Source organism: Trachymyrmex cornetzi, unplaced genomic scaffold (assembly GCF_001594075.2).
Source record: "Trachymyrmex cornetzi isolate Tcor2-1 unplaced genomic scaffold, Tcor1.1 scaffold485, whole genome shotgun sequence".
In the NCBI taxonomy this organism is placed as follows: domain Eukaryota; kingdom Metazoa; phylum Arthropoda; class Insecta; order Hymenoptera; family Formicidae; genus Trachymyrmex; species Trachymyrmex cornetzi.
Window position 1 is genome coordinate 177,144 of NW_017299674.1, and position 20,366 is coordinate 197,509.

A 20,366-nucleotide genomic window follows, 5' to 3' on the forward strand; every position below is an offset into this window, starting at 1 on the left:
TGGCAGCACGAATTATAACGTTTCTATTGTGTAAGTAGCGATTGATTCTGCTCGTGGCGAAGGGTACTTTACTCTTGAACCTAATAGGATATAATTCAGTTAGGGGTTGGTTCTTGAGAAATGGATCAATATATTAACTTTTTTTTGATAGCACAAATTATCACAAAATCAATACTATTCAAATCTATTTTTATTTCCCTTTTTTTCTTTTTTTTTTGTGATCCTGCTAACTTGATATTAAGCTGGCAGCGCCACACGTTTCTTCTAAACGGCACGTGGTACAAAATTGTCTTTTGTAGCACAAATTAGCACAAAATGAGCACTAAATAGTTCGAAAGGTCTTTTTCGATTCTGCTCATTTGGTCCTGCTAGCTTGACAGAGGTGTTTCATGGATATCGCATGGCTTCTGAAGATTCCGTCGTGGAACATTTCACAAAAGTACTGAACCTCGCGCAATAGCTGAAAGATATTGGCCAAAATATAGATAATGTATCAATTATGGCGAAGATTCTAGGAAGCCTCCCGCATAAGTACAGTGCATTCAGAACTGCGTGGGACAGTGTGGAGGAAGGAAAACAGACACTCGACAATCTGTTGGAAAGGCTCATCATGAAAGAGAGTCAACATTGCGCGGACGACGTCACTGCAAGTGCCCTTGCCGCGGTTAATATCAGCAAGAAGAGAAATTCTGAAAAGCAAAAGGACGGTCCTTCGTCAAATCAGAACAAAAGGAAGAAAAGTAAGAATGTCTGTTTTTACTGCAAGAAAAAGGGGCATTACGCTCGAAAATGCAGGAAGAAGAAACGCGACAACGAAGAAAAAGAATCAAAAATATCTTCGGGCGGATCATCTGGAAATTGTACTTTCGTACTAACAAGTAGCGACGCGAGTTGAGCGCCAGCCAAGAAGAAAGTACAGCAATTATTGAAGGTCGATGGAAGTGATATATGGATGACCGATAGCAGATCATCCCGCCATATTACTTTTCGTAAAGAGTGACTTTCTGATTACCGGTCAATAAGTGGAGAGAAAGTAAAACTTGGAGACGACGCCGAGTGTGATGTGCGCGGAGTCGGAAACGTACACATAAAAAGACTTGTTAATGAACAGTAGGAAAGTACGGTGATTTGCAACGTGTTTTACGTGCCCGGCTTGAAAAATAATTTACTTTCGGTTAGCGTTGTTACCAACGGCGACTATAAAATGTGGTTCAAAGACGACTGCGTGCATTCATGAGAGACGGTCTAATTTACGCAAATGGTGTAAAAGAAGACAATGATGTTTATCGCATGTTCTTTCATGTGAGCGAGTCACGCGCGGCTCCGGAAGCGAACATTTCGACGAGTCTTAGGCTGTGGCACGAGCGGCTCGGTGAATCAAAGAATGCTGCGTGAAATGGTGGAACATAATGTAGTGAACAGAGTAAAGCTCACGAACACAAAAGATATTTTCTGCGATGCTTGTCAACTCGGAAAATTGCACAAATTGCCGTTCAAAAATGCAAATGACAGAACAAGATAGCGTCCAGGTGAATTTGCACGCCCCGACGTGTGCGGACCGATGCCAGTACCATCGATTCGCGGCGTGAGATTTTTCGCAACATTCGTGAACGAAGCATCAGGTTATAGACACGTGTTCTTTATGCGGCATATAAGTGAAGTCTACGAAAAATTCAAAGAGTTTAATCAGTCGGTGGAGAATAAATTCGGACGTAAGTTGCAAGTCCTCCACACCGAGAACGGCCGCGAATACTGCAATAAAGATATGCGGCGATACCTCAAGTTACGCGGAATAAAAATGGAGAACTCTGCTCCGTACACTCCAGAGTAAAACGGAAAGTCGGAGCGCGAGAATCGTACAATTATGGAAAGTGCAAGACCAATGATCATGTAGAAAAATTTGCCGAAGACGCTGAGGGCCGAGGCCATCAACACAGCAGTCTAAGTTCTGAACCGCGCCCCCTCTTGCAAAAATCTAAAGCAGATATACTCCATTCGAAGTATAGTACGGCAGGAAACCTGGCCTAACGCATGTCAAAGTATTCGGATCTACCACGTATGCATATCCCTCAGGAAAAACGCAAGAAACTTGATCCAAGAGCGAAGCGGCTAGTGGCGATCGGTTATGAAAGTGATTAAACCAACTACAGGTTGTTTGATCCGGACAAGCAGTCCATAACTGTATCTAGGCGCGTTACCTTCCTTGAGCAGACTAATTAAGGAAACCTGTCATCGAACGATAATGATGATACGATAGTGAGGTTACAAAAAAAACGAAGGAGCCGGAAATAGTTATTGCGATGACGAAGACAGTTCTCAACAGAAGTACAATGAGCGCATTGAGAGAAGCAATAGTGAAGAAGAAGAACAACTAGTAGTTCCCACTTCAATGGTAGATAGACGAAGCACATTGAGGAATTGTGAAAACATCAAACCGTCGGCGAGATATGAAATAAATGACTGAATATACTACATTGACGTTCGCGGAAGCAATAACTGGGTCAAGTTCCGAACAATGGAAGCTGGCAATACGTGAAGAGCTGGAAGCACATAACCGAAACACATGGTCGATTGTTCCGATGGATCGAGTTAAGAAACTTCTGGACATCAAGTGGCTATTCAAAATTCTGAAAGACGAATCCGGACAAATCAACATTCAAGGTGCGGCTGGTGACGTGTGGATTCCATCAAAATAAAGTACCGATTATATCGAGACCTTTACTTCAATGGTGCGTTTTGACTTCTTGTGGGTGTTTCTGGCTGTGTCAGCGCAGCTGGATCTCGTTAGTTGATTCAGTTCGATATCAAGACAGCATTTTTGTACGGGGAAGTGGAAGAAAAGCTCTACTTGAAAGTGCTCGAAGGATTGGAAGTCAGGGGAGATCCAAGTGTGTTGATGTATCGTGTAAACAAGTTGATTTACGGTATCAAACAAGCCGCGAAGTGTTGGAATTTGACATTCACGAGTTTTCTAAGAAAATTCAATTTGATGCCGTGCGAATCTAAAAAGTGCATATTTATTGGTAGAATAAGAAATGAACATGTGTACTTGGCATTGTTTGTGAACGATGGACTAATTGCATGTAAATCTCGAGAAATTCTTGACACTGTTGTAGACGAATTAAGAAAAACTTTCGAGAGATTACTGTAGATGATGCATCTACATTCGTTGGTTTACAGATAAAGCGCGATTGGGACAGAAAAACGATGCGGATTCACCAAAGAGCATATATAACACAAATCATTGAACGATTCGATACGTGTCAGGCGAATCCAGTATGCATACCCGTAGATCCACATGCAGTACTCGTTCCCGCGGAAAATAATGAATCGGAAACAATATGCATCCCATACAGAGAAGTGGTGGGTTGCTTGAAGTTTTTAACAGTAGTTTCAAGACCCGATATAACCTTCTCCGGTAACGTCTTTAGCCGATTTCTAACCAAACATAACAAAAGTCATTGGAATGCGGTGAAGCGTATTTTCAAATATTGATTGGAACCGTAGATGTCGGAATCACCTACAAAGGCCGCGGGAATAATTTTGTATTAAAAGGATATTCGGACGCGGACTTTGTAGGTGATAGAAACACAGTTCAACAACCGGATATGTTTTTATGCTCGCAAGCGGTCCGGTGATATGGCCATCACAAAGACAAAAATTAGTTGAGCACAACAGAAGCGAAATACGTGGCTGTTGCAGCGGCGGCAAAGAAAGCCATGTGGTTTCGCAAATTAATGAGTAACATCGGATATGAATGTAAAGAAGTTACCGCTCTCTTTATAGATAATCAGTCTGCGATTCAGCTAGTGAAGAATCCAGTCTATCATAAAAGAACAAAGCATATAGATATCCGAAATCATTTTCTGCGTGAAAAGGTAGAGGTAAATGAATTGATAGTGCGTTACATTCCGATAAATCTGCAGCGAACGGATGTATATACAAAAGCTCTTCCTAGAGATCGTTTTAAAACTTTGTGCGTGATGTCAAATTTAACAGATGGATGCGTGAAACGCTTAAGCAGCGGAAATGTTGAGTCTGAATCACAAGATGATTTAAATATAGCGGGTTCCATTTAAAATGTTACTATAAGAGAGCTTCGCGCGTTTCACGCATGTGTAAAGAGGGCATTTTTTGTCAGTTGGCAGTCCTCTTTTCAGCGCCATAACCATTCGTTTCTTTTGTTCCTTTTTAATGGTCGTTGTAACGAGACCCAGCAATAAAGTTGTTTTCTATACACGCACTGAACTCACTAATAATAGATTTTCCTAAACAACCACAATCCTTGTGTCTCCTGATGCGCAGATCAGCAATAACTACTTAACACCTCTTTTCTTCTTTCACACGCGATTTTATTAAATAGATATGGTATTTGTTTTATAATTTTTTAAAATAACGACTTTAATTTAGCAACTAATTATAATATTATGTTTAGTAATGTAATATAAATAGCTGAGTGTTCCTAATCATAAAACCATTATAAACTATTATTGAGTAGCTGTCGAACACTTATTGAACTACATTGTACTACTACTCAACAGGTATCGTATTATCAGTTAATTCTTAACTATAGGGAAAGAGGGAAGATTCGTTTTCACTCGCGATGAGAAAAAACAGGAACGTGTAGGTCTCGAAATTATGTGACAAGTAAAGGATGTCATAGAAGGTAGCGGAAAACATATTTTACGATTGTGTAGGAAACCCAAAAGAAAATAGAGATTAGAATTATAATCTTTTTATTATTCAATTCTTATTTTAATAATTTTATTAACTTATTTGAGGAAAAACCGCGCGCTTTCTTATCATATATAATTCTAAACCGCTGAATAGAGGAAAGGAGAAAAAAGGAGATCGATAATTTAAAAAAATAAAATAATAAAAAAATTGAGTAATATATTATGTACCGTATTATACATTTTTTTGGAAACATTAATTCATTTCTTACGTTAACCCCTTAGCTGTCAGGCGAAAATCAGCTTTTCGTGCCATTTTTGTCTTGGAAAAAAATTTTCATTGATTTATCCTATAATTTTAGTGTTATGGTTTTGGAGGTCGCTGAATCCGAATCTGAAATCGGATTTTCAAAATTCAAAATGACGGATCCAATATGGCGGACGCAAATTCGAAAAATGGTTTGATTTCTACAAAAATTTGTATCTCTAGATGTTCGTGATCGCGAATTTAGAATTTGAGTCCTGACTCTAGGTATCTAAAATTCGGATACATTATGACGAATAAAAATTCAGCAAACCATTCATGGTTTACAAATTGGAGATACAAATTTTTGTAGAAATCAAACCATTTTTCGAATTTGCGTCCGCCATATTGGATCCGTCATTTTGAATTTTGAAAATCCGATTTCAGATTCGGATTCAGCGACCTCAAAAACCATGATTTAACAAATTACAGTCGAATCGATGAAGTATAAACATGTTTTTTTTCAAATGTGCACATATGCGTCATGAGACGAAAATGGCACGACTTTTTTCTGCGCATATGTGCGTCACTGATACTCAAGGGGTTAAAAATGAAAGTGTTTACATTGCAGTGTATACAATTTCATCAGAAGCATATATTACTAATTCACACTCTACGGGCGCAATTTTAATAATATTTTAGTGGTATAAGTCGATCAACCGAAAGCGCTTTCTTATTAAGTAATTTAATGTCACAAAGATATGAAGAAGGAATGCTGAAGAGATTGTTGTTGATTTCATGTAAGCGTGTACCATACAATAACAATTTTACGTTATTTGTATCACATATTTTAACAAGTTTTACATTCAGATCTTGAATCGGTGATAACAATAATAGGATAGTTGACTATATTAATCGCTCGATATCCACGTGTCTTTCGATGAACGTCTTCCACATAGCATGAGGCAAGATTATGCGGTTTCCTCGATTGTTGCCGATCGCAATTTCTACACGAGACGTAGGTTCCACAACGATTCCGATGTTCAGGAACTTATACGCTGTCAATGTCAACACATATCTTCTCATCAAGATATGAGATATGTAGCGAGATTTCGAAGATGTATGAGAAAATGCGCTGTAGGAAAAAAAGAAAAACACGTAAACAGATCTTAGAAAAAAACATAACGTATAAAATGTATAAGCAAAATTTTATAAAAATTAAATTAGCTTACTATGTCTTGCACGTCTCATCCTGTTGAATTGGAACGTAATATTTCATAGCGTGAGACGTTTCAAATATGGTACTCTGGAAAACTAGTAGTAATCTGCTCTACATAGTAGAAGCGGTCTACCGTTGTTCACAGAGCAAATGATGTAATAAGAGTACCATAAGTCTCTTTTTAAATAGTGATTTTCATCACAAATTTTTAGAAGCTTTACATTCTATTGAATCTTTACCGTATATAGTGAGCTTAACCGACTGAATCAGTAATGTTACCATAAATCTCTTTAATCGGTACTCCTTATTTTACATTTTTCAGTGATATATCCAAGTTATAATTGGCAATTATTATTAGGTGTTAACTTAATTCCTGGCGCTTTTTCGTCTCCAAAATTAATTTGTTTCGAAGGGAAGATGAATGAATACCTTAATCAAAGTAATTTCTTCCATTTTCTACTACTTTTTCCCATCTCTCTGGCAACAGGGCAATTCCACGACGGTAGAACGCGGTGTCTTTCGAGGCGATCCATTCACCCATCCATTTTCGTAAAATTTTTATAAAATTATACATATTTCACCATATAAAAAAATTTTCAATTAAATACATTATCAAATAATCTTCTTTAATATTAACTAACTAAATTTACTCATAAAATAAGTCTAACTGCTATTGCTGGCACTATATATTTATCTTTATTATTATATAAATTACTAAATTCAACATATTAAATTTTAATTATTATAAATATTATTTATTAATTCATAAAATAAAAATTCGTTGTGATTGGAGAAGTGTGTGTCCGTAAGTGCGTGTTGCATCGATCGGAAGAGAATGGTAATCCGACGGTGCCAAGCCTGGAGAGTACGCTGGATGCGGGAGAACTTCCCAGTCAAGCTCTAGAAGTGCCTGCTTCACGCTTTTCGCGACTCTGTCTCTGTGACATTAAATTACTTAATAAGAAAGCACGTTCAGCTGATCAATTTATACCACTAAAATATTATTAAAATTGCACTCGTAGAGTGCGAATCAATAAGTATGCTTCTGATGAAATTGTATACACTGCAATGTATGTAAACATTTTTATTTTTAACGTAAGAAATCAATTAATGTTTCTAAAAGAAAATGTATAATATGATACGTAATATATTACTCAATTTTTTAAATTATTTTCAATCTCCTTTCTTCCTCTTGCCTCTATTCAACGAATTAGAATTATATGTGATACGAAAGCAAGCGGTATTTCCTCAAATAAGATAATCAAATCATTAAAATAAAAATTGAATAATAAAAAGATCATAATTCTCTCTAATCTATATTTTTGTTTGGATTTACTTCACAATCCTAAAATATCTTTTCCGCTTTTATAACATCATCTACTTGTCACGTAACTTCGAGACCCGCACGTTCCTATTTTTTTTACGGCGAGTGAAAACGAATCTTTCTCCTTTCCCTATAGTTAAGAATTAATTAATAATACGATAACTGTTCAATAGAAGTAGTACGATATAGTTCAATAAGTGTTCGACAGCTACTCAATAATAGTTTATAATGGTTTGATAATTAGGAACGCTTAGCTATTTCTATTACATTACTAAAAATATTATTATAATTAGTTGCTAAATTAAAATCATTGGCAAATCGTCATTTAAAAAAATTGTAAAACAAATACCATATCTATTTAATAAAATCGCGTGTGAAAGAAGAAAAGAGAACATGAGAGTTGGAGAGAGCGCAATGGGTAGGAGAGAGAGCGCGAATACTATGGTAAGTATAGGACCGCAAAGTGAGACATAGAGAACTGCATTCTATTAGGTGTTAAACTTAATTCCTATCGTTCGCTACTAGAGGGTGCTGGCTCGAACGCTGAAGTTATATGTCTTTTGTAGTTTAGACATCGCCGAAAGTGATTCAATCCTCACAGGTTAGATTTCTCGACGCCAAAGAGATTTTCCAATCGATTGAAAATGTATCGCGATAAGCTGTTTTTCCGACATGTGCTTCTTCATTATTTCGACCTCAAGAAAACCGCAGCTGAAGCGCATCGCTTATTATTCGAAGTGTATGGTGATGAAACTCCATCGGAAAGAACATGTACAGTTTGGTTTGAACGCTTCCGAAACGGTGATTTTGATGTGAGAGACAAAGAACATCCAAGACAGCCGAAAAAATTTGAAGATGTCGAGCTGCAAGAATTGCTTGAAGATAATTCAGCTCAAACGCTTTTAGAGTTGTCGAAACAGTTAAATGTTACTCCAATGGCCGTCTCAAAACGCTTGCATGCCATGGGAAAGATCCATAAGGAAGGGAGATGGCTACCACATGAGTTGTTAGAAAGTGCCAATTCAAATCGTTTGACTATTGCGACTTTTTTGCTTGCCAGGCAAAGAAAAAGAAGTTTTTTGTGGCGCATCGTGACTGGCGATGAAAAATGGATTTATTTTGATAATCCCAAGCGGAAAAAATCATGGATGGACCCCGGCCTACCATCCGCTTCAACGTCGAAGAGGAATATTCACGGGCATAAGACCTTGCTGTGCGTTTGGTGGGACCAGGAAGATGTGCTGTATTACGAACTCTTGGGTCCAAATGAAACCGTTACAGCTGATCGCTACAAACAGCAATTATACCGATTGAATGACGAATTGATGCAAAAAAGATAGCCAACAATTGACGCAAAGTCATTTTGTTGCGTGATAACGCTCAACCGCATGTCGCGAAAAGTGTGAAGCATACATTTCGAGAACTTGAATGAGAAGTTCTGCCGCACCCAGCGTACTCTCCAGACTTGGCACCGTCGGATTACCATCTCTTCCGATCGATGCAACACGCACTTACGGACATACACTTCTCCAGTTACAACAAAGTCCAAAAATGGGTGGATGAATGGATCGCCTCGAAAGACACCGCGTTCTACCGTCGTGGGATCGCCCTGTTGCCGGAGAGATGGGAAAAAGTAGCAGAAAAAGGAGGAAATTACTTTGATTAAGATATTCCTTCATCTTCCCTTCGAAACAAATCGATTTTCGAGACAAAAAAACGATAGGAATTAAGTTTAACAGGGGTGATCCCGATTGACTACGGCTTGATTGGACACCATAGCGACCGGTGCTTAGGAGCTTTGTGGTCTCAAACGCTGTGAGTGGCTCGTGTCCAATTGAGCCGTGTCCAACTGGGTGCCACCCAGTTTAACACCTAATGTGCGTTCCGTATCGCGTATGATGCGCATGATGCATCCATTGTCCTTGTTTAACATTTGGTGAGCAACAAGGATATACGACGCATTATGCGCATCATGCGAGAAACGGAACGCACCCCTAATACAACGGTTGGGGGGGGGCGGGGGAGAGAGAGACAGAGAGATGGGAACAGCAACGGTTTAGAAGAAGAATGCAAGAGAGAGAAGGAACGAAATCCCTTTCCCCCTCTAAAACGGACCCTGGTAACGCGTTTCTCTCTCTCGGACCCAGCGTCTAAGATGCACTTTCCCTTCCCTGACTCTTCTCTTACACACACACGCACGCACGCACGGAACGCATATACAGTGAGGGCAAAAAGTATTCGTACAAGGAAATTTTTTATAAACAAAGCCTTATTAGTAGAAAATAAACATTAATTAGCAATTTTATATAATGAATACATTCTGTTCTTACATTAACAAATGAGCTTCGCATATATTCTTGATTTTAGAAGCTAAATTTTTCGACTGTACGAATACTTTTTGAGCATTCAGTAGAATTTTTAATTTTTGCTTATTTTTCAGATGATATATTTTCTATAATTAATACACATTTTTTTGATATATATATTAGGTGTACAACTTTGCTTCCGCCGTTTTCCTATAGATGGCTTTAGCGGTAAGTGATGGTCGAAATAAATATATCATAGAACTCATACAATAAACTTGGGCATCTGTCAACATAACCCCATAGAAACATTAGTCGATTTGTATCTGCATTATAAAGATATTCTCTATTGAAAATGTTAGTTTACGAGCCAAATTCTCATTTGCGGGAGGTTTTAATTTTCTGCTTCAATATGAAGAAATCTGCGGCTGAGGCTCATCGAATGCTCTCAAATACTTATGGTGAGGCCGCTATTAATGAAAGAACGTGTCGTGAGTGGTTTCAACGCTTCAAGCACGGTGATTTTGACGTCGAAGACCGGCATAACGGTGGAAGAGAGAAGGTTTTCGAAGATGCAGAATTGAAGGGATTACTTGATCAAGACTCGTGTCAAAATCAAGAAAAATTGGCACAATCATTGGGAGTGACTCAAAAAGTCATTTCAAAACGCCTCAAAGTCATGGGAATAATTCAGAAAGCAAGGAAATTGGGTATTTAAAAAATATACAATCTATTTTCAGTATCAGGCTGCTCCTCGCCCTGATGAAGTGGACTGCAAGGTTCACTAAACGTTAGCATTCCAAGAATGGATCTGGACACGGAGAAAATCCGCGAAACGCATAATGTTTATATAGAAAGCACCCGTGGAAGCCTCAACAATAATTCAATCTATTTTATTCTTTACGAATAAATTGTTAATTACCCAGCAAAAAATGAGCGTCAATTAAACGTCGAATCGACGTCAAATTGATGTTGAAATCATCGTATTGATATTGATTCAACATCAATTCGATAATTCATTTCTGGCTAGATAATATTTACTGTATAAAAATAGTTTTTGAAAAAATATTTTCTTTTTACGAATATTTTTTGCACTCACTGTACATATACGCACTAACAGAGTGAATTAGAACCCGCCTGTATACATTACTCTCGTTACATAGCGCGTATCGGCAGCGTATCCGACAGTATCTTCGCCGGCAACGCCATTCCCTGTGACGGCATCCCCTATGACGTCTTTCCCCTCGCCCAGTGACGCGAACGCCACTTACTGGTTGCTGTACCCGTGGTCCAAAATCGGCCGAGTATTACTACTCATATTTTTAAAACTCTGTCGCGCAAACACTTGCCAGTAACTGAAGTTCGCATAATCGTTCTTCTGGAAGGAGGGTACTGTATGCGTTATGTGTAGCGCAATGTGTCGGTTTGCTTCTGTAGTGAAGTTTAGTTTCGACATCACGAGACAGAACAATAAACGAGACATCAAGGAAATGACCGTCATCGTGTAACTATACAGTCCGACAAGATCGACAAATTATTCGGCACATTTTGGAAAGACGAATGATTATTGCATAGTATGTTCAAAATGAAAATCCTGCTTTGCGTCGTGTCATCGTACAAACAATTCGTCGTTGTTTAAGAGAGGCGAGCCTTCGTTCTTGTTCTCGTGCAGAAGCGTCAATGGCTGCGTTCAGTGGACTCAATAGTTGAGTGAGCGCTCGCTGTTCTTGATGTATTCTTCCAGATCTGCTGATTAGGTAATCTATAAGAATACGTCAGTAGTAGCGAACGCTCACTCAACTATTGAGTCCGTTGAACGCAGACAATTACACTCATGCATCGTCAGGCTCGGCTTCAATTTGCACGTAATCACATTCATTGGACCGCAAGGCAATGGAGAAATGTTTATTTTTCTGATGAGTCGCGTTTCCACCTTTACGGCAATGATGCTCGTATGTGCACTTGACGCCGACAAAGGGAGCGTTATAAGAGATGTTACGTTATGCCAATGCGAGCTCATAACGACTGTTCAGTGATGCTATGGGGATGCATTTCATCAACAAGACGGACTGAATTAATAATCTGCCACCTCCAGCAGTCACAGGCATTCAATATACTTGAATGATTTTCTCCAGCCTCATGTTTTGCCCCTCAGTATCAGTTACGTCAGAACTTTATATTCATGCAGGACAATACTCGGCTCGATACGGGAAATGTAGCGTAGCGTTTTATTGAACGACGTGACATCACATTGCTCCGTCATCCTACTAATAGTACGGATTTAAATCCGAACACATTTGGGACAAGATGGAACAACGATTAAGCCGCCGCGATGAACAGCCACGCAACTTATACGAGCTGGGAGAAGCGCTTAGGCAGACTTGGAATGAAATTCCAATAATTTTAATCCAGAGATGCATAAACATGCGACAACGACTAGAAGCGGTGATTAATCGGAGAGGAGGAAACACACAATATTAAATCTACGTACACATACATGTCCATCTCCACCCCACACACACGCACGCCCGCACGCACGCGCACACCATGTGCAAATTCTGACCGGCAACCTCCATATGGTGCATATTGTGGTGGTGATCCCGATTGATCACGGCTCGATTGGACACCACCAATCACAGCGACCAGTGCTTAGGAGCTTTGTAGTCTCAAGCGCTGTGAGTGGCTCGTGTCCAATTGAGCCCTGTCCAACTGGGTGCCACCCTATATTGTGTAACGCTAATATCGGCGGTAAAAATTATTTTTCAAAAAATGGTAGGAGCACTTCAAACATCCCTATCAAAAAAACATCACATAATAATGTAAAGAATATGTTTTACACGAAAGAAAGTTTTAGTTTTCGACATTTGTATTAAATTTTTCAAGAAAAATCTTTTTTACTTTATAGAGTATCGAAAGCCTACGTCATTTTAGAAAGTACAATTTTGTTCTCTTTTTTACAGAACTGAGGAGATTTTGTATTCCGTATACCTGATCAAAGTTGAAGCTTATTTTTTAATTTTAAAAGATCGACTTCAAATTATTATCGTTTGTAATAAAATTTTTGTATGTAGGCATGATTTAAAGCATAGTTTATGTAACGTCTGACATAATAAAAGATTAATAATGACGAACATCACTAGCCACGATGCAAGTATCGTTGCTACAGCAACGATAATCTCGGTGCCGGTCGCGAAGCCAAAATCATTGCTATAGCAACGATATGCTCGACGCGTGACGTAGGCCAAGAAACCGAAGCGCGATGTCACGCGATAGTCACGTGATCGCACAAATGAAACTGCTGACGCAGTGCGCCTGCGCGAATTAAAGCTTAATTAGGATCATTTTTTGATGTAATTAATTAGATCTAAATAAAGCGCTGTGCATAGCAGTGAAACTAATAATGCGTACACCTAGCTGCGCTCAGAGCGTGGGCGCCAAGTATTCTCGACATTACACTAAAAAATACCCGTAATTCAAAATCTATACTTAATTAATTAGCAATCATCATATCGTTATGATGATTGCTGACCAGAGGAATAAAGTACTAAAAATTTTGACAAATTTCTATCGGAAAAGATGCTGGGGACACTTGCGCAAATAAAACGCAACTGATGAAATAAACGCAACGCACTCGAGAGCCGATACATCTAAGGCGATAACTTAATTAAATAATCATTCAGAATGATCGTAGAACAAGAATCGTTGTCGGGATCGCTGCTGGAACCCCTCATACGACTTGAAATAAAAGCATTTGTCTTAAATTCGGAATTATTAGCATTGCAACGACCGTTACCGGATTAAACAAAGAATATTCCAGAACGTTCTAGAACAGGACTCGGGACGAAATGCAATTTTCGGCCGATTTTCGAGTTGGCTCCGCTTTCCGCTATCCCTCTCACCTCACCGCCCCGCGCAGTCCAAATGCCGATCGACGCTTAGGAGGTCGATTTTCGAGCGACACCTCCGCGTTCACCCACCGGATTCGTACCTCGGTATAGATCATCGTATCCCCAGCATATTCCCTGACTTTCGCCGGCACGTGAGTTCTGTCCAGTGGCTCTGGGCCTTCCTACCCCCATCGTCGCGGGCTTGACCACGAGCACGCGGCCGCCTTCCGAGAGAGAAGCAAGCGCTCCAACAGAGCGCCCCGCCGCTCAACTTTGTTTGCCCTCGCCCCTGTCGCTCGTCCTACTCCTGTCCTACTGGGCCGCAAAGGAAAAGGATTCGAAGTGATTTCGATTTTTCTTCTTTTTCTTTCCTCTCGAGCCCTGATGCGACACCGCGTTGCGTAGAGTAGAGTATAAAGGCGTTATTCGCGCACTCTCATCCGCGTGCATATAAAAATACAAGCAAGACAATGTTCGCAGGAGCGCAACATGGGCCAGACGACAGCAGGCCTTGCGTTCTCTAATCAAAGAGTATCACCGCGTCGTGGCTTTCAATCCGCGGATCTTTACAGACCCTCGGTGAACGCAGGAGAGGCCTGAGTACCACCCAGTGTTCAGAAATCATCCAGGTCCGCAGCCGTCGCGCCCTACTTCCCGAATTCTCCCGCGGGTCATAAAAAGAGGTTGTGACGCATATCGTGAGGGTGGTGCCTCGCTGACTCGCTGATCTTACTATTTTTCTCTTGTCTTTTGTCATATATTTTTTTTCTCTTTCTCTGTAATAATAAAAAGATCGCTACGACTAGTCACATATTGTTTTATTACTTTCCTTTTTTTTTATTCGCGCGGGTATCACTCCGCCGCGCTGAAGCGACTCGTCTTTAAGGGAGTTAAGGTTTCCGCTCGGCCCCGACTCTCTTCTGTCTTCCTTTTTCACTCTGACGGATCATATCCATCGCAAGGAGCCCGACCCTCCGCGTCTTCCGTTCTTGCGACGGCCTCTGAAAAACCAGGACGTGACAATTTTCTAATCTTTTTTGGCTCATCGTCCCTTTTCTAAGTTTTTTTTTGTTCAGCGCTCCCTTCGCGGATAATCTGGTAAATCGGATAACCGACAAATTATCTCTAAATAAAGCAAAAAAAAATTACAAAAACGAATAAAAAATTTACTCCCACAGCGGTGCTCCGCGCACGACACAAAATCATGCACGAATGTCCGCGCTCTATTAATAAACCCGGCAAAACAGGCACAAATGCATTTACTTCGATCATTCCGTACAAGAAAACATTAGCCAAAAAAGATTGCACATAATAAAAAAACAAATCTTTTATGTCGTATAACTTAAATTAATGTGTATGGAAAGTTGATTGACATATTAGATTTTTATAAAAATGCTTAACTGTATCATTTGTATAATGAAGTTAATATTTAAGTATTCGTTATGAAAAAAATTAGGGAATTAAATTTCTCTGGCGTGTTCTTTTGCCCATTTGCTCCTCAACGCCCCTCTATTGCCTTTAAGACTAACAACGGCCCCCTAGATCTCAGCGCCCACCGGAGGGTGATAACGCCCATTAAGAATCTATGATTTAAAGCATTTTAAAGTTGTGGTTTTAAGCCTTAAAATGCTTATTTCAAATATTGCTTCGTAATTATTTTTCGCAAAGATACGTAAACCTTTATTTTATTCTTTTTAACGCCAATTCTGAATGATCCTTTAACTTTAAAATAGAGTAACTTCGTCAAAAATGATCGTAATGACATTTTTATAAAAACATTTTAAAGATTGAAATCTCTACTGTTGATATCGGTAATTGATGTTTTAATCCGACTGATCCTTTACGGAACTATAAGGAACAAATAGGTACCCGTCAAATGTGAAAATTTTGTTCAAATTTTACAAATGTCTGTGGCGTAGAGTAAAATTCACCAAAAAATGCGGTTTAGAGCAGTCAAAAAAATGAATCTATATCTCCAAATTGCTTTTTTATTGAGCGTTGTACGATTTTTTTTCATCGAATTATTGAATGTTGAAGTAAAAAAGATTACTTTTGCTTCAACGTTCAATAATTCGGTGAAAAAAAATTGTACAACATCCCATGAAAAAGCAAATTGATTGGTAAAGATTCACTCTTTCGATTGCTGTAAATCGCATTTTTTGTAAATTTTGTTCTACGTCATAACAGTGAGAAATGACAATGGAATCGATGTTGAATCAACGTCGATTCGATTTCAATTCGATGATTTCGACGTCGAATCGACATCCATTCGATGTCGACTCCATTGTTATTCATTAATGGGATAGACCTTTGTAAAAGTAAAATTTTTCAGATTTGACGGCTACCCATTTTTATCCGTATATCTCCATAAAAGATCAGTCAGATTGAAATATCATGATATCGAAAGTAGAGATTTCAAACTTTCTAATGGTTTTCTGAGTTTTTATCTATGATGACCTTTCACCGAATTATGGTGTTCTGAATATTGAGCAATTTTGAGCGTGTTCGAAAGTGTTTCCTATACTTGGTTGAGTAGTGTAAGTCAGTTTTTTTGAGAAAAAAACACTCCAAATTAAATCACACTCATAACATTATACTTATCTTGAATATACACGTAAACTCATATTATAAAGATTGCCGCACAGTCCACTTATTGTCAGTATCTGCATTCAGCAGAAAGAGTAATTTTGGAACATGTTGCAGTCATCTTCGAAAAATATGTCACAATTCTGATACGGGATATTTTTAGGAGGTTATCTCTTACACCATTACATATTACAAATTCTTCAGACGTGACATTTTCCAACATTTCAATGTACTTTTAAATGCGACTGCGGTTTTTGTTAATTCATTTTTCAAAGATTTAATTTTATACAATAATTTTATTATATGACGAAGGATTTGGAATAAAATTATCTCTAATTTTGGTAAAACTACATATCACCGACGACCTCACCGATTACAATGACCTTCACATTTGTTGTTAAGGTCATGACCATAAGTCACCTCGAATTTTAACCGTCGCTCGTTATTCGTATCAAGTTATTAACAACAAAGTTTAAAAAAACAACAGTCTTTTGACTGCTATGGCCCGTTTCTACCAACGCAGTTTAAAAAGTTAATCCCTAGTGACGTTTGATTAACCAAAGTTTAGTAAAATATTGGCTTCTACCAATTTTTTTCTTAAGTTTAAACGTATATAAACTGAATTTAAATTGAACGGCCAATTTTGGCTGTTTAGAGGCAGTTGAACTGCGGTTAAGAAATATTACTAGTGTCAAACATGGCATATAACCTCGTACTGTTATCTTCCGATAACGAGGATATTATTATTGAACAATTTAATAGAAGAAAAAGAAGATTTAAACAACGTATTAATTATTTTGAGGAACGATATAGTTTAAAATGCGATTTCGATTTAGTAAAGCATCAGTGTTAGAAGTTTTAGAAAATATTAGAAATGAATTAGAATTCGGGACTGACAAGTAAATGAAAAAATTATAAAATAAATTTATAAATAAAAAATAATAAATAAAAATAAAAATAAAGATAATAACAATAATAAATAATAAATAAAAATTTATAAATAAATTTTTTTCTGAAATTATTTTACGAATATTTACAATTACAAATATAAATTAAAAATTTTTAATTAATACAAATAATTCTTTTTTAAGAAATAAAGCAGTATCTCCTAGGGAGCAATTGATGAAATTCAGTAGAAGACGTACTATTAAACTTTTATTCTATTACTTTCCAATATTTGTCCTTCTTTTTACAGGTTATCATATCAGATCTTTTATTTTCTATCACATCTTTATAATGAGTTGCTAAATCTATTAAAATAATTTTCTCGGCCTCCGAAAATTCGCAGCACATTTACGTTGTTTATTACTTATTATGTCTTCTACGTTCATTTTTAATTTAATTTGTAACGTTATGTTCCTTACACGAGTATTCACATAACACGATGCTGCACGTTGCCGTACAATACTGTTAGAACCAATATTGGACCAATCAACGACTGAGATTTAGTAATTTCTTTAAGTTATGACACATAGGTTATAAGTTTAGCTAAACGTTTGCATTGTAACGGTGATAGAAACCAATCAGCGCCAAATCTAGATTTAGTTTTAACAAAAGTTTGGCTAAACTGGAGATTAAGGCAAAAGTGGTAGAAACGGGCCTATATGAAACAAAAATGTTCTATTTTAAAATATATTTTACTACTTTTACGCGAAACAACTTTCACCTCATTGACAAGCAATTTAATAATTTGATGCCATCATCAAGCATCATATATTATAAAGATGTTAATATGTTAAAATTGTTAATAAATTTATTGCGAAAAATATTACCTCGGCCGGGACTTGAACCCGGACTTCTTGTATTCATTACGAGCGTCCTAAGCCATTAGACCACCGAAGCCTTAGTAATATTCTTCGCAATAATCGGTACAATAAGGAAACAACGTCTTTCTTTCAGGCGACGTAATCTAAACAATATCTTTGTTTTAGACCGTATATGTGAGAAACACAATCAATACTAGAAATTTAAAATGCCTATTACGTCGCCTGAAAGAAAGACGTTGTTTCCTTATTGTACCGATTATTGCGAAGAATATTACTAAGGCTTTGGTGGTCTAATGGCTTAGGACGCTCGTAAGGAATACAAGAGATCCGGGTTCAAGTCCCGGCCGAGGTAATATTTTTCGCAATAAATTTATATAAGGTTTTTAGCACATTGTCAGTTTAATTTAACTTGTGATATTATTGCAGTAGTTTAATTGCGTTAGATGAAGTCCGGAAAAATTTCGGCGCGCAGTTTGAATAACTACAAAAATATGATATATATGCATGTACATATATAATTTACGTAATATTGCATCTTAAGTTGCAATATTATTGCAATATTGTAATTTCAATATTATTGCAATATTACATGCCCTGTAGGATCGAAATTTCCATCTCGAAATCGGCGCTTCTGTTTGTCTAGTTAGAGCATCCTCTCCATAAACACGACAAATTCTTTCTGCGACTTGCGCAGCGTTTTTCCCTTTTTTATAATAAAAAAGTAAAATTTGTCGGATATGTTCCTGATTTTCATTCATTTTCAAATTTGATTGGATGCGTCAGTATCGTTCAAATCTATGATCAATCTATTTCAAAATGTATGAAATAACACCTTTCCAACGATATATAATCAAATACGTCACAAAATAATGGCACGTAAAAAATCGACCAGATCTCCATCTGTTGGCTACATGTAAAAAGACTTTTTCCCTAACCTAATATTATTATTGGATGAATATCTTGTTAATTAGACATTGTTGTTTATATTTTTGAACTGTTTTACTTTTATTCTTTTCTTTTAATTTTAGACATTGAATACAATATCAGCGGAAAAGAACTCTACCATCGTGTTTCCGCTACCAATCGATATGATGACATATTTTATGAAAGCTTTACCGAGGGAATAATTGTGTGAAAAAGAAAAAGAAAGAAAACGTACGTCACATTTTGCAGGATACAACAACGGAGAAGACGATCAACAACTTTTGAAGATTTATGAAAGATGTTTGGCGATTTATTCGTATATTTGACATGCTTGCGTATTACATCCATAGACTGTGTTCGGGGAGTGTGCTATCAGTACTATTATGATATATTCTCTTTTTACTGGCAGTGCAACCATAAAATAGATACGATGGACAAACGTACTAAATCAAAATATTAATATGCTTAATTACAGATCAATAGCAGTAGCGATAGTTCTTCCAAAGAACTTATTTGTTTGTATAACTAATACCCGAGTAGAAAATTGGATCTGGTCAACCTGACGTATGAATAATGCCGGAATTGCGCCCTGTCGAGGTATGCTGACTTGGCATCTGAGCAGGAAACACGTAGGCATGCCCTACTAAGGAATGCTAGACTTATGCCTTACTGAAAAATGCCTGAATTGCGACCTAACAACGGAAAGCTGGACTTGGGCCAGAATAAGACGTACCTTATGTGACTCTGTTTTATTTTTCTTTGCCAAAAAATTAATCAATAAATTGTTAAGTTAGGTTCTTAGACGAAACGAACGAACTGCATTTTTGACAATCAGCTTCTTGAGTCTACGACGAAATAAGTTATAATTGTGGAGTTCACAACTAATTGTCATGGAAAGTAATAAAAAAAAAACAAGATTTAATTCAGCAAAAAGTAGATAGATATCGGAAAGTTCGCCGTATTGATATGAGAGAATTTCTTGATATAGCAAGTAAGCATCAATGAAAATGTAATTTTGTTCTAATAAATATCAATGAAAATGTTGATATTTAAAATCAAGTAAATCAAAATTGCAGCTCTTCCATTAATATACTTTATTATAAGTCTAGATATATTGTTATTTTTTTTTTGTTATATCTCTATTACGGATTGAAAATCCATTATACAGACACCCATTCATACAAATACATAGGAAAAGAGAATTATTTTAATATACGGAGTGTCTTATTTTATATTTGACAGTCAAATATTTGTAATCGCCGAGTTTTAGAAAAAAATGGTTCAGAAAAAAGTTTTGTGATTCTAAGAGGGACATAAAATGGTACCATTGGTTTGACCTTGGGTGGCGTTGTAAAGGTTAGGGCAAATTCACATTGAATTTTTTAAATGAAACTCCACACACTTTTCATTGCATATTCTCATAGAAACACTTTGACAGTT

The 20,366-nt window shown here is 37.4% G+C and overlaps 1 protein-coding gene across 1 annotated transcript in view; it reads left to right on the top strand.

The window, feature by feature from the left end:
* The window catches only part of LOC108765357 (band 7 protein AGAP004871-like), a 32,835-nt gene extending 13,106 nt beyond the window's left edge, over positions 1-19,729 (top strand). The window contains exon 3 of the mRNA XM_018514031.1: positions 19,031-19,729. Within this exon, the coding sequence (XP_018369533.1) occupies positions 19,031-19,129 (99 nt within the window). The 3' untranslated portion in view covers positions 19,130-19,729. The remainder of the gene's footprint in view (positions 1-19,030) is intronic.
* The last annotated feature ends 637 nt before the right edge of the window (positions 19,730-20,366 follow it).